The 14,223-nt window shown below is 33.8% G+C and overlaps 1 protein-coding gene across 1 annotated transcript in view; it reads right to left on the minus strand.

Moving 5' to 3' along the window:
- The window catches only part of LOC107438365 (uncharacterized), a 109,707-nt gene extending 100,955 nt beyond the window's left edge, over positions 1-8,752 (minus strand). Inside the window, exons 1-5 of the mRNA XM_043044310.2 lie at positions 8,657-8,752; positions 6,670-6,702; positions 5,546-5,672; positions 1,964-2,112; positions 369-483 (exon numbers count right to left, since the gene is read on the minus strand). Coding sequence (XP_042900244.2) covers positions 369-483; positions 1,964-2,112; positions 5,546-5,672; positions 6,670-6,702; positions 8,657-8,711 — 479 coding nt within the window. The 5' untranslated portion in view covers positions 8,712-8,752. The remainder of the gene's footprint in view (positions 1-368; positions 484-1,963; positions 2,113-5,545; positions 5,673-6,669; positions 6,703-8,656) is intronic.
- Between the last annotated feature and the right edge of the window lie 5,471 nt (positions 8,753-14,223).

Consider the following 14,223-nt stretch of genomic DNA (forward strand, 5'->3'; position numbering starts at 1 on the left):
CGGGCTCCTACAATTTGGCCTCTCTGAAAATCTGTGAGGTCTGACATTTTACGCTTCTGACAAAAAATCAAAACGTAGACAACTCTGCTAAAGCTCTCTCATACCACCTAATATATGTACTTTTTATATTAAAAAAAACTGGTAGCTAAGATTATATTTTAATGCTTATGAAGCGAATTCTTAAATGTCCCTTTTATTCACAAGTGTTTCCATTATTTTGATAATCACATACATATATATATATATATAATATTTGTTTCCGTACGGATAATATTATATATGTATAATATTATCCTAACGTATGATAATTATTATTTAATAAACATCAAAATGGATATTACATATTTAAAATTAATTTTTTCATTCACCCAAAGTCTCCGTATCTGTGAGTGTAAGCAATAATAATTGGTAAACATGTGCGTCCAGTGTAGGTTTGCAAGCTTTCTTTGCATTCGGCACTAATCGGTGACTTCCTGTTTTGTTCTAAAACAGAAATACGTATTAATATTATTTCATCCCTGAGTTTCGCTACATAGTTGAAACAAATGAAGGGCTTAAAAAGACACAACAATAAGGCACATTTTAAAAAATTTCAGTAGAGTGTTTTTGGTCTCATAACCCACCATTTCCGCGTTGACAAGATTATTCCAAGCAATACGATAGTTCAGTATCCTGGAGGAAACTCAGGAAACTTATTAAGTACGTGCTTGGAAGCAGTATTTAGAAACAATTTTAAATAAATAAAAAAACTCACTTTCTAAAAATTGTGGCATTTCTCGTACTAAAATCTGTGGTACTAAAAATCTTAGTCAACTCATTTTAAAATAAAACTACACTTAACACTTTTGATCCTGTGTTAAATTAACCTTACACAACTTTCATTCAGCTTTTTAGCTGTATAAATGTATGTGTTTTGAGCACATGTTAAAAGCGAATGCATTTTGATTATAATTAAAATGATTGTGCTCAAAATGAACCCACTGCCTATGAATATAGGATGTCCGGATAGAATAACCTGGCCAGAAACAGATCTAGAGGGAGGAACAAAACGTGGATGAGGAATTAAGGACATAACCTGACAGGAAAGGCTTAAGGGGGGAGAATAAAAAGATGGTTATGGATATAATAGCATAATCTGGCTGGAAAGGATTATGGAGGGAGGATATGGATATGATGACATAACCTGATAATAACCTGATATAGAAATTAAACAAGATAAATACTTTCAAAAAAAATAAGCCAGCTTTACGTGATATAGAAATTAAACCAACAAGATAAATACTTTTAAAAAAATAAGCCAGCTTCACGTGATATAGAATTTAAACCAACAAGATAAATACTTTTTGAGAAATAAACCAGTTTTACGTGATATAAAAATTAAGCCAACAAGATAAATACTTTCAAAAAAATAAGCCAGCTTTACGTGATATAGAAATTAAACCAACAAGATAAATACTTTTTAAAAAATAAACCAGTTTTACGTGATATAGAATTTAAACCAACAAGATAAATACTTTTTAAAAAATGAACCAGCTTTACGTGATATGAAAATTAGGCCAACAAGATAAATACTTTTTAAAAAATAAACCAGTTTTACGTGATATAAAAATTAGGCCAACAAGATAAATACTTTCAAAAAAATAAGCCAGCTTTACGTGATATAGAAATTAAACCAACAAGATAAATACTTTCAAAAAAATCAGCCAAGTTTTACGTGATATAGAAATTAAACCAACAAGATAAATACTTTTAAAAAAATAAGCCAGCTTTACGTGACATAGAAATTAAACCAACAAGATAAATACTTTTTGAAAAATAAGCCAGTTTTACGTGATATAGAAATTAAGCCAACAAGATAAATACTTTCAAAAAAATAAGCCAGCTTTACGTGTTATAGAAATTAAACCAACAAGGTAAATACATTTTAAAAAATGAAGCTCAATATAAAATTTCTGAACGTTACCCCAAGCGAAAACAAGCTTATCCATATTGCTCCACATCTTCAACATATGTAATCTCATATGCTTCCTCATAATCGAGGTATCACTTCTAAACATATTGCATTCTGTGTCCAAAGTAGTCTCTGCACATTTTGACCATACATCTGTATACCTACAAAACAAATTATTTCAATAGTAAATTTTTATTGAAATAACATATTATTTGAATTAACATATTTGCCCGACGAAGAATGCTGCCCCTGAAGACTTTAGTTTGTCTATGTAAAAAACTTCTTCAGCCATTCGTCTGGAGTGGCTGCAGTGACTATGGTTACGAAGTTCAACCATTTCAAGTAATCTCATTCTTCGTGATGTTGGGTCATTATTTAAGACAGAGTTTGGCTCGGGTCAGTCTGCAAGAGAGAGGGACTCAGAGGAGAAGGAAGCTCCCCTCTTTGAAATGTGCTATTTCTTGTTTCCATAGCAGCAGACGGCCTTAAGGTCTGGTTTCTTAGAACTAGCGCCTTATCTGAGCGTCAGCAGAAAGTTGACGTAAAGCTGATGCCAAAAAAATACTTTTTTGTTAGCTCAGCGTCAGCAGTCGGTCCAACGCAGANTGGTTTCTTAGGACAAGCGCCTTATCTGGGCATCAGCGGGACGTCAACGTTGCGCTGACGCCAACAAAATACTGGTTTGTAAGCTCAAGGCCTAGTTTCTTAGAACTAGCGCCTTATCTGAGCGTCAGCGGAAAGTTGAAGTAAAGCTGACGCCAAAAAAATACTTTTTTTTAGCTCAGAGTGAGCTGTCGGTCCAACGCAGACATTATCTCTCATTGCGCATGCGTTAATAACGTAAACAAATATTTATTTTGAATTTGTATTGATTTTGTGATTGTCGACCAGTGTTTTAGAGAACAAATAATGACTTAGACCAAGAAAAATCACATTATAGCTGAGTTAAATGAAGAGTGCTATGTTTAATGAAGAAGCTATGTTTAATGTCAAAATCAAAATCTTGGCTGATTTCAATGTGCTGTTGGATGTTGTCCGCCATTGCTTCTGTGGTTAACGTCACGTTGTAATCCAACTGCAGTTGAGTTGGACGGCAATTGTAGTTCAAGATGAGCGTTCGATGACGTATACTATCAAACTCACAAATGGACCAATCAGAGGTTAGCGCTGATTTCCAGCTGACGGCGTCCTGTCCTAAGAAACCAGGCCTTTAGACTTTCTGGGAAGGGGAGCTCTTTCGATTGACAAACTATAATATAGTATTTAATCTCATATTGTCATAAAAACTGAAAATCTAATTTGAGTACTCAATTGTTAATTCTGAAAGTTTTAAGTGAACCCCCGAATATCTTAGCGTAAAATAATGATTGTCGATTTTCTGTAAACGAAACAAGTTAATTCAGTTTTTTTTCTTTGGTTTTTATTCATGTTAAGTTTGGGGTCAGGCGTACAGTGTGTCAAATAAAAACAGACTACCCTGAATAACTTTTGATTAAATGATCGGATCTTCCCGCTCTAGGACTCAATCTTTAGTTCGAGGGGGTGACCTTAAATATGTTGGTCAATAAGAGCAGACGATATTTTAAGTTACGAAATCATAAACAAAAACGTACTTTCTCTGAATAAACGTACGAACAAAAACGTACGAACAAAAACGAACGAACAAAAATTAACGAACAAACATTTAAACGAACAAAAACGTACTTTCTCTTTTTTTCGACGGATTCAAATTTCTGACCCTCATTGGGGTGTGGCCGCAATCCGGGAAATATGGTGCGCATAGTTATTGATCAGGAGAACAATCCAAAGTCTGAACCCCTTAATGTTAATTCTTCTTTTCGCATATTTCACCATATATCAAGAACTTTTTAAGCAAATTGAAAAATGTTTGCTCTCAATTATAAAATTTATTTATCCGAAGATTATTCCCTGCAAAAAAATAGATTTAGTAAATATTTATTCATTTTTTTTATTATTTTATTTAATAATAGTCACAAAAAAATTTGAACTGTCAGTTACGTAATTTTTACATCATATTAAAGTATGTAATTTTACATGGCAAAATGCCCAGTATAAGTGAATAGTTTCTGAGAAATCGAATTTTAAAAAAGTGGTATATTTAAAATTCAATTTCTTTGGAACTATTTAAAATCGATTTCTGAAAAACTAACAGATGAAATAACTAGAGTAAAGGAATGCGTCAATGATTTAGAATTTAAGGGAAAATTTCATGTCAATTAAAATGCACGATTTTAATGTGCATATTCATATGATTCCCGATTGTTATTTCTTAAGATTCAAATTGTAAATTTCAAGGTATAGACCAGGGATTTCCAACTTACATGAAGCCGGGGGCCGCAATTAAAAACACAAGTCAAATGGCGGGCCGCAAGTTCATCAAAATTTTGTATAGGACTCTTTCATGTTTGAAGGAACATTAAATATTACTGTCAGTTTTTTATCAAGTTGTACAAAACAAAAATATTAAATTACAGATTAAAATAAGAAGTAGATTTTAACCTAAAAAATAAATTTTTTTGCACCGTTGGTATGTTAAATTTCACAGAAACGACGAAAGTAGGTTTTTTTTTTAACGAACGAAAAGTATTTTAACTCCCATATAAATTTTTTACAAAAATTGTCCTAAAAAAATGACAACTTATATATTTTAGTTCGCGGGCCACAAAAAAGGCTTAGCGGGCCGGATGTGACACGCGGGCCGCCAGTTGGTAACCACTGGTATAGACGATATAATTATGGTAGACTAGCTGGCATGTGAGACCTACTATTACTGGCCTAATAGGATACCTGCAAGTGACGTAGTTTGGGTATCTCGATTATGATTGGTTGTTGAAGCGTGGCATTTGCTTACGTTATTAACTGTTCTTCCCATTCTGTTTCGAGTAAGCACAGCCCGTCAAATATCAATTCTCTTAAGTGATATATTCTAAATTCTTTCACAAAGATTCTTTCACAAATATTTCAATTATTTCACTATATATTTCTTATTTAACACAGAGACAGGTGCGAAGCCATATATAACATAAACAAACTAAGAACACAGTGACAAAGAATTGAGGCGGTACTAATTGATGCTTTCTCTCCTATTGTGCTATCTGTCCTATTATACTTGACGAAGGTTTATAAGCCTATTTTGAGCACACAAGCCTGAAAATTTATGTAATTGCAATAACCAATAAACAAACTAATCATTCATCGAAGTTGCCAGGTACACAAAAAGAAAACATATCACGGTAACAATAAAATACGTAAACAAATAATAAATCTAAGTTAGGTAAAAGAAGCGGACGAGAAAGAATTATATTTCAACTAATGCGATGTGCGATACGGCACTATATTCAATTAACTTATCGTTAATTAACATTCTAACTTATGTAGAGAAACTTAGCTCAAATTTAGAGCGCCATTTTGTTGATAAATATTAGCGTCATAGGTCACATGTGTGGGTATGGGAGGTCTTCTTCTTGAAGTGCAAGTACCCAATTGGATATGCCCTGTAATATCAGGTCTCAACCAACATGCCAACAACAAGGTGTCTGAGCAGAATGACAGTGTATGAGCTACAATACTTACTGCGATAATTGAGAAATGTGTCCACGTGCAGTATCGTCTCTTTTCAAAGTCAGGCTGAGTTCCCTTCTCACACATGTTTCTAATAACAGGTCGATAAGGAAAGTTCCTTTCGAACAATCGATCCCCTCTAGAAGAGAAGAGCTATAAGTTACAATACAAGTGATATTCCTAAATCAAACTGCTTAGAACAACATAAAAATAGGATTTTAAGAAAAATAACAAACAACTTAAACAACGTTTTTAATTAACAAAAATAAGACTTAACAAAAAGATTACAATACTCTGCAGCAAGTTAAGAAAAAACCATTATCCTTTTAAAGAGAGCCTGTTAGCATCTAAGTATTCACCAAAAAGCTCCCAGCGCCAACGTATATCAACATCGCCAACTCAGGAAACGATTTTGCACTGCCTTCTTTCTGCTTGCTTTCTTAAATTGTGTGAAATGAGGTAAATTAAACTTGTTTAAAGAGAAAGATTGTTTTGTTAATAAGAATTAATAAAAATGATATCTAAATATCGTAGCAAATGTACGTCTTTCGGTTCGCATTTAAAGAAACTGATTGAAGAATAATAAATATTGCTTCTTGCAGACGATTTTCTTCTAGAACTAAACAAAAGTAAAAATAAAAAATTCTTTACGTCGCACGTCAGCATAAGACGTGCCATTTTTAGTGGTCCAATTAAACCCAATGCTCTTGCAACGTCATATAGTTGTTTCTTTTCAAAGAACGAATGTTCGTCTTACTTATAAAAATATGTCGCCAAGTCTAGGATTGCACTAAACTATAACCTCTAATTTTGATATGCATATGATATAAGCTTGAAATTCTTTTTTATTGCTGTAATTGATATAGAATCAAAGGAAAATATTTTCTTTTTAAATATAGTTCATTAATGATGCAATACATGGTGGCAGTTGTGAATTGATGGCTAAATTGAGAAATTACGTAAGTTAAGCTTCAGTCACGCTTTTATTTCGAGAAGAAATGTCATGACACTTAACAGAATAAATATCCGAACAGAAATTCGAACAATCTAAGAACGATCCCGTCTTTTCTTCTTTCTTTTTTTTAAATTTATATTTACATAATAAAGTATGTTAGGTATATTTATTATTTACTCACCATATCCAACAGGTTCCACATCATCATGGTGACCTGTAATGATTTAACAACATTTATAAGATACATTTCCTCGTTCGTAATGTTTTAAATTAGACTGACGGTCTTACAAAAATTTACGAGTTATAGTTACAGAAACAGTTACGATCAAAGAGGAAACAATACTGGCAGCGAGACAGACCATTTGACCGGGGAAATCATTTTTCTTCCCAAATGTTTCGGTTTTAATTTAAAAGATGGCGCTGTATATAATTTGGCCACAGACTGTATACTCGAAAATACATCTATCAGTCACAATCACAATTGGTAATGAGAACTTAAATTTTTTCTAATTATTTTTCTTTGATCCGTGATGACTCAGGGGGTAGAGCATTCGTCTTCCGATAAGGTAAACCGGGTTCAATTCTTCTCCCAATACTTCCCAATCCACGAGTTCCCTTGTCTTCTGGATTTAGTTCAAAATTACAAGTCCACGTAGTTGAGCATTAGTAGTCATAAACGCAAAAAAATTGGACGACGGTTATAAAATAAAATATAAAATCCAGGTTCTTGAGCCTTTCAATACAGACAATCTGAAAAATATGATCCTAATAGCTCATGAATGAGATCGATTCTCTCAATTTTATTTTATAACCATCATTAAACAGCCGACCCAATTGTTTGGGTATACGACCACTAATCTTCAATTCTGTAGCCTTGTAATTTTGAACCCAAACCAGAAGACAAGGAAACTCCTGGATCAAGTATTGGAAGAAATTTTGTCTTCGTGGAAGACTTTTTGATGGAACTAACCCGCATTTGCGTTACACGGAGAGAGAAAAAACGGAAACCTTGCTCGACTTTTATCTATGAAAGTTTTCCCGAATGAAATTTTTGGTTCCATAATGAAAATTTTACTTTTTGCATTTTTAAATATTTTTTGCTATTCATTTTATTACTTTTTTTGGAATCCTTTATTAATTATTCACCTAATTCAGTTTATACGGTCGCGACTGCCACTTGAAAAATCACTGGTAATTTCCTTAGCTGTTCACAGAAGGCAATAGGACAAAATTTTTAAACAAAGTTAATCAGAATTCTAAGTTAGTGCAACTGATTCAGATACTGAAAGTATCGAACATAATAATTATGAACACGATAAATTGATATTCTCTATTAACAGTTGTTTTTGAAAATATTTACTGAATTCAGTTTATACGGTGGCGACTGCCACTTGAAAAATCACTGGTAATTTCCTTAGCTGTTCACAAAAGGCAATAAGACAAAATTTTTAAACAAAGTTAATCAGAATTCTAAGTTAGTGCAACTGATTCAGATACTGAAAGTATCGAACATAATAATTATGAACACGATAAATTGATATTCTCTAATAACAGTTGTTTTTGAAAATATTTACTGAATTCAGTTTATACGGTCGCGACTGCCACTTGAAAAATCACTGGTAATTTCCTTAGCTGTTCACAGAAGGCAATAGGACAAAATTTTTAAACAAAGTTAATCAGAATTCTAAGTTAGTGCAACTGATTTAGGTACTGAAAGTATCGAACATAATAATTATGAACACGATAAATTGATATTCTCTATTAACAGTTGTTTTTGAAAATATTTACTGAATTCAGTTTATACGGTCGCGATTGCTACTTGAAAAATCACTGGTAATTTCCTTAACTGTTCAAAGAAGGTAATAGGACAAAAGTATTAAACGAAGTTAATCAGAATTCTAAGTTAGAGCAACTGCTTCAGATACTGACTGTAGATGGATATTAATTATGAACACGAATAATTAAGATTCTCTATGGGCTGCAGCTTTCAAAAACATTTACTTGGTTCAGTTTATACGCTCGCTACTGCAACTTGAAAAAATCACTGGTAATTTCATTAACTGTTCGCAGAAGGCAATAGGACAAAGTTTTTAATAAGAACAATCAAAGTTTTTGCTTAAAAAAAATATTTTAATGTAATCTCTTTATGAAAGGAAATGATTCCTTACCTGAAATTGTTGATAAGAAAGGCAAAGTTATTATCAGAACCTTCAAAAGGAACATGATTTTATTCTCACTGATCTTTTACTCCTTCCTGATCCTTCAAACTGACATTCGATGATATTACATTCCAATGCGATGATATTGTATTATATACTGTCTTTACTATACCTTTACGTTATCTCATTTCCAAGAACCCGGATCCTTGTGATCTCTTCGATGAAAACATTGTCTGACACAATATTCTTTTAAAAAAAATAATAATACGCACAAATACCTAATACTTTCGTCAAATAATGCATTTTAGAGCAATCATAGAGATATTTTCATCTCTTCTTCATTTATCAGAAGTCATCACATCAAGTTTATATATATATATATATATATACACTGCAAAATAAATAAATACGAAAAAACGCGAAGAAAATTAAGAAAAACAATTACTTAATAAAAAAGATCTGTAGCTTCAGGAGCAAAACAAATTTCTTATTTGTTTTGCTCCTGATTTATTATACACACCCGAATTAGGTAAGATCAAGTATTTGCATAAATGCAACAAAAAACTTGTTCCCCGTTATTACCATTATGATGAATAGTTATTTCTAAGAGTTAGGGTTCTTATTTTACCTTATTCTTAGCATATCTATGAAGAATGGCATACCCTTTTATATTTTTTTAATTAATCTTTGTCATAGATATACTCCATGGAAGAAACTCTCAAAAAAATTAAATAACCCATTCGTTTTTATAACTTCTGAATAAATTACATCACTAGTGGACTGAATAAAACAGTCAGTCGCTTAAGATGCTTGTTAGTGTATCCAGGTCCTTAAAAGTGACAGGAGCTATGATTTCGATATGTAATCTTGTCAGTGTTATATGTAACTAAATAAAAAATTCCCCCAGAAAATAAAAAATACTTGATCCAGAGTCGCGATGGCTCAGGGGATAGAGCGTTCGCCAGTGAGGTGAAAGGGGTTCGAATCCCGGCGATGGATGGTTGATACGAATCCGCATCCGGCCTGCCCCGACCACAGTGCAGACGTGAAATATACTCAGTGGTAGACGGATCATGGATTAGAGTCCCCTTGCAGTCAGGCTAACCGTGAGAGGTTCTCGTGGTCTTCCTCTCCATGTAACGTAAATGAGGGTTAGCTCCATCAAAAAGTCTTACACGAAGGCAAATTTCTGCCCATACTCGATCCAGGAGTTCCCTTGTCTTCTGGATTGGGTCCAAAATTACAAAGCTACGGAATTGAACATTGATCTACGTAAATTCAGAATTGAGTTGGCTTTTTAACTCCGGTTATAAATTGAAATAAAATGTGCAGCCCATTTTCTTATTACTATTTTTTTTTAAGTTTCTTTTAGCAAGTAGAAAAAATGTTCAACAGAGAGTCAATCTCGGTAAAAAAAAAATTAATGTTAAATTAAATAAAAATATATTTCAGAAAATCTATTTTCTTGTGAGTTTTGCATTCATTTACTGATAAAGATCGTTTGAAACAACATATTGCTAGTAAAATACCGTCCGCACAGATTGTGGTTTTAATTTTCTAAACCAAATAAATAAAAAAGTGAAAAGAATAAAATTAATATATGAACCCCGGAAACATTTTAAGTTGCAAAATAAACAAAACAAAAAAACACAGATAAGACAGTTATTTGAAAAAGTAAAAAAAAAAAAAAAAAAAAAAAAACAAAGATACCGGAATTCAATTTTCCTTCCATTTTTAATATTTTTTTTAAGTATTTATTTATTTATTCTTTATTCAGTATGTTTAAAAAGGAAATATGTTAGATAGAATTTTTAATATCTTTTTTTTAAAAACAATTGGAATCGTCTCACTTTTTTCCAGAAACTGCCTAAGTATTACTTGAATATTTGTCAGTTTTAGATTCATTTGTTTTTTGAGAAGAAATCGAAGAAAAAAATGCACGTAAAAATATCTGAAACTTTGGTTAGGTTTTTCTTGAATCAAATAAAAATAATTATATAAACTAAATAAAATTTTGGATCCTACAAATATTCAGAAGTAGTAAATTTGTACAGGTGTACCATACAAAATAAAATATTAAAAATTAATAATCAAAATACTTAGTAAATAAAACGGTATTTTATATTATTATTATACACTAAGCTTTAAAATATTGTGTTTTACTTAAACGATATTAAAATCAATTTTAAAAACAGAATAATATTATACAAGATCTTACCTACCTGATGTTGTTGTTGTTGTTAATTTACGTCGCACTAGAGCTGCACAATGGGCTATTGGCGACGGTCTAGGAAACATCCCTGAGGATGATCCGAAGACATGCCATCACAATTTTGATCCTCTGCGGAGGTTAACCTACCTTATGATTTTACCGAATTTGTGGCCCCGCAGTGGACTGATCGTTAAGACACGGTTCCCAGCAGATCACCGGAGTCAAGCATCACTGGCTGCGGTCAGTGTGCGTGTGGGTGACCATTTGGTTCAGTCTGCGTAGGAACCGAGGGCGTGCGGTATGGGTCCTCGTTAAGCTGTTCTACCGTAAAGGGCTCGAATTCGCGTGCAGGTCGTCGAGCTACCGAAGTGGGGGTGCCATCCTCTCTGCAGAGGATCAAAATTGTGATGGCATGTCTTCGGATCATCCTCAGGGATGCTTCCCAGACCGTCGCCAATAGCCCATTGTGCAGCTCTAGTGCGACGTAAATGAACAACAACAACAACAACCGAATTTGTGTATGTCGATTTCAAAGCTGAAACTCGTTTTATTTCAAAAGTGACAGATTTTTTGTTTCATTATGAATTTCTTCGTTATAAATGATATTTTTAGTTTATTATTTGTCTGAATGCGCTGGTTTATAAAGAAAACAAGGGTATATATTCATATGTATACATTTGTCTGCTCCTTTGAAAATAACACTTACGACGAAATACATAAGACTAACGTATCGACGGATTTAACGTGCATTAGTCACCAGTTACTACACGGGGAGTCTTCGGCCGGCGAGGATCGAACCTACGACCTCTTGGACATGGACCCAGTGCTCTACCAACCAGGCTATCCCGACCTTGTGTAACAATCTATTTTTTATAACCGTCGTTGAACAGCCGGCCCAAGTTTTTGGGTTTACGACTACTTATGTTCAACTCAGTAGCCTTGTAATTTTGAACCCAATCCAGAAGACAAGGAAACTGCTGGATCGAGTACTGGGAGAAATTTGCCTTCGTGGAGGACTTTTAGATGGAACTAACCTGAATTTGCGTTACATGGAGAGGAAGACCACGAGAACCTCACACGCTTAGCCTGACGGCAAGGGGACTGTAACCCATCCGATACCTGATCCGTCTATCACTGAGGATATTTCACGTCAGCACTGTGGTCGGTGCAAGCCGGATGGACTGGTTGTTGTTGTTCATTTACGTCGCACTAGAGCTGCACAATGGGCTATTGGCGACGGTCTTGGAAACATCCAGGAGGATGATCCGAAGACATGCCATCACAATTTTGATCCTCTGCAGAGGGGATGGCACCCCCGCTTCGGTAGCCCGACGACCTGCACGCGAAGTCGAGCACGTTACGGTAGCACAGTTTAACGAGGACCAATACCGCACACCCTCGGTCCCTACGCAGACTGATCCAAGTTGTCACCGGATGGACTGGAATGGATGGTTGCATCGACTGGGACTCGAACCCGGTTCACCTCATTGGAAGGCGAATGCTCTATCCCCTGAGCCATCGCAGCTCATATAAAAACATTTTAGAGAAATCAGGGTGCGTAGCCAAATCTTTCAACCAAAAATAAGCACCTTTTAAGTACCGTTTAGGCACTCAAAAATATTTTTAGGCACATTATCAAAACGCAAAATAATAATCAAAGACTTAACATAAACATGATAAAATAGCTACTTTCTGACAAAGAACTCTTTTCTTCATTATATTAGTCATTAAAAAATGATCAAGAGATTTTTCGGTTAGATATAAGAGGGTGAAAAATGAAGCTTGAAATTGAGAATATCTTGCAAAATGCAGCAGAGTTGCACATGAGAGTGCAAGAATCTCACCGAACCTAGCTCAGTAGATGCACTTGCAGACTCACAAGTATTTCATAAAACATGTAAAATGATTGGTGCTTTCATACGCTATGGATCGATGGTACGCCGAAATGGATTTTGGTTGAATGAATTGTTAAAACATAGTACATGTGAAAGATCGACATGGTAAGGAAAAAATCTCATTTTCGAAAAGGGAAAATAAAGCACTTTTTAAAAACACCCAATTAAAAAAGCACCTCTATCGGCTTTTAAAGAATGAAAATGAAAAATAGGCATCTTTAAGCACTTTTTGAAAAAGCTACGCACCATGTTATAAATAATTTAAACGTAAGTATAAATGTTAGAAAATAATAGGATGAGGTATTTAAGCTCTTACAAAAGTCTGTCTATAAATATGATGCAATTTTAATTTTACAACTGCTGGTTAAAATCATCTGTTGATAGATTTAAATTTGGAGAGAATGAAAGCTGCGTGTTTTTTTTTTTAAATCATTATAAGTTAAACTGCCAAAACCATTCAACACAACCGAAACAAATTTCTCCAAACGATAAACCATTTTCAGACACTAAATTCTAAATTTGTATCTCTTTTCACCAATAAAATATATTTTTCAAAACAGGTTTTAATTGACTTTAACTCTTTCCAGTGTAGCAAATTTTGAAACTAGCAAAAAACTTTCACGACAGCCAGCCTGTGAGTGATTGCAACCAGCGATTCTGAATTCTAATAAAAGAGATAAACTTGAACACTGTGTTGTTTAGAAGAGGATAGTGGAAGCTAAAAATCAATAAGTAAAAAATTCTACACTTTTAGTAGTTTAAAAAATTTTTGAAATAAGTGTTGCAAGTCTGGCAAACAGACTAAACTCAAACTAATTTACTTTTTGAAGTGATACTTCTTATGCAACTTCCAACAAGGTTGCGTTAAACGTTTAACGCTACATTTTAATTGGCTGGGAAATCACGTGGTAGGATCCAGTTTTCCCTCATTCATTTCCACATTGTTTTGGTTCTCACTAGCATAAAAATAATAAAAGTATTGTTTTTCGATAAATATTTTAGTTTGATTTGATACACATATAATTTAATTGGGTAGTATTGTTTATTTTCAAACTTAGTGGATAACAATTGTAAAAAATGAGTGAAAACAATCCCACGGACAATGCAACGGATTTAAGGTTATGTCAAAGTACGTCTCTTGTGAATATCAATTGATTGTTAGGTTTTCTCTTCTGAAATTATATTATCATGCATTCACATGCATTATTAATACAAATACATTTTCCAGGGCGAGACGATGAGGCAACCACTAGCACTGGTTCAAGAGGTCCACGAGGGAAAAATGCACAATATTACCGTGATTACAGAGCACGGAAGCGAGCGGAGCAGGAAAAAGAGTCATTGAATAGAACTAGTGATCCTTCTACGACTGCTGATTCTTCCACAATTAACGTCGCAGGCTGCGAAGTTTAACTTCTTGCGCGCAGAGGGACTCCACGCACTATTTTTTTTTTTTAAATATGTCAGAA

The sequence above is a fragment of the Parasteatoda tepidariorum genome, chromosome 9 (genome assembly GCF_043381705.1).
Source record: "Parasteatoda tepidariorum isolate YZ-2023 chromosome 9, CAS_Ptep_4.0, whole genome shotgun sequence".
NCBI classification, from domain to species: Eukaryota; Metazoa; Arthropoda; class Arachnida; order Araneae; family Theridiidae; genus Parasteatoda; species Parasteatoda tepidariorum.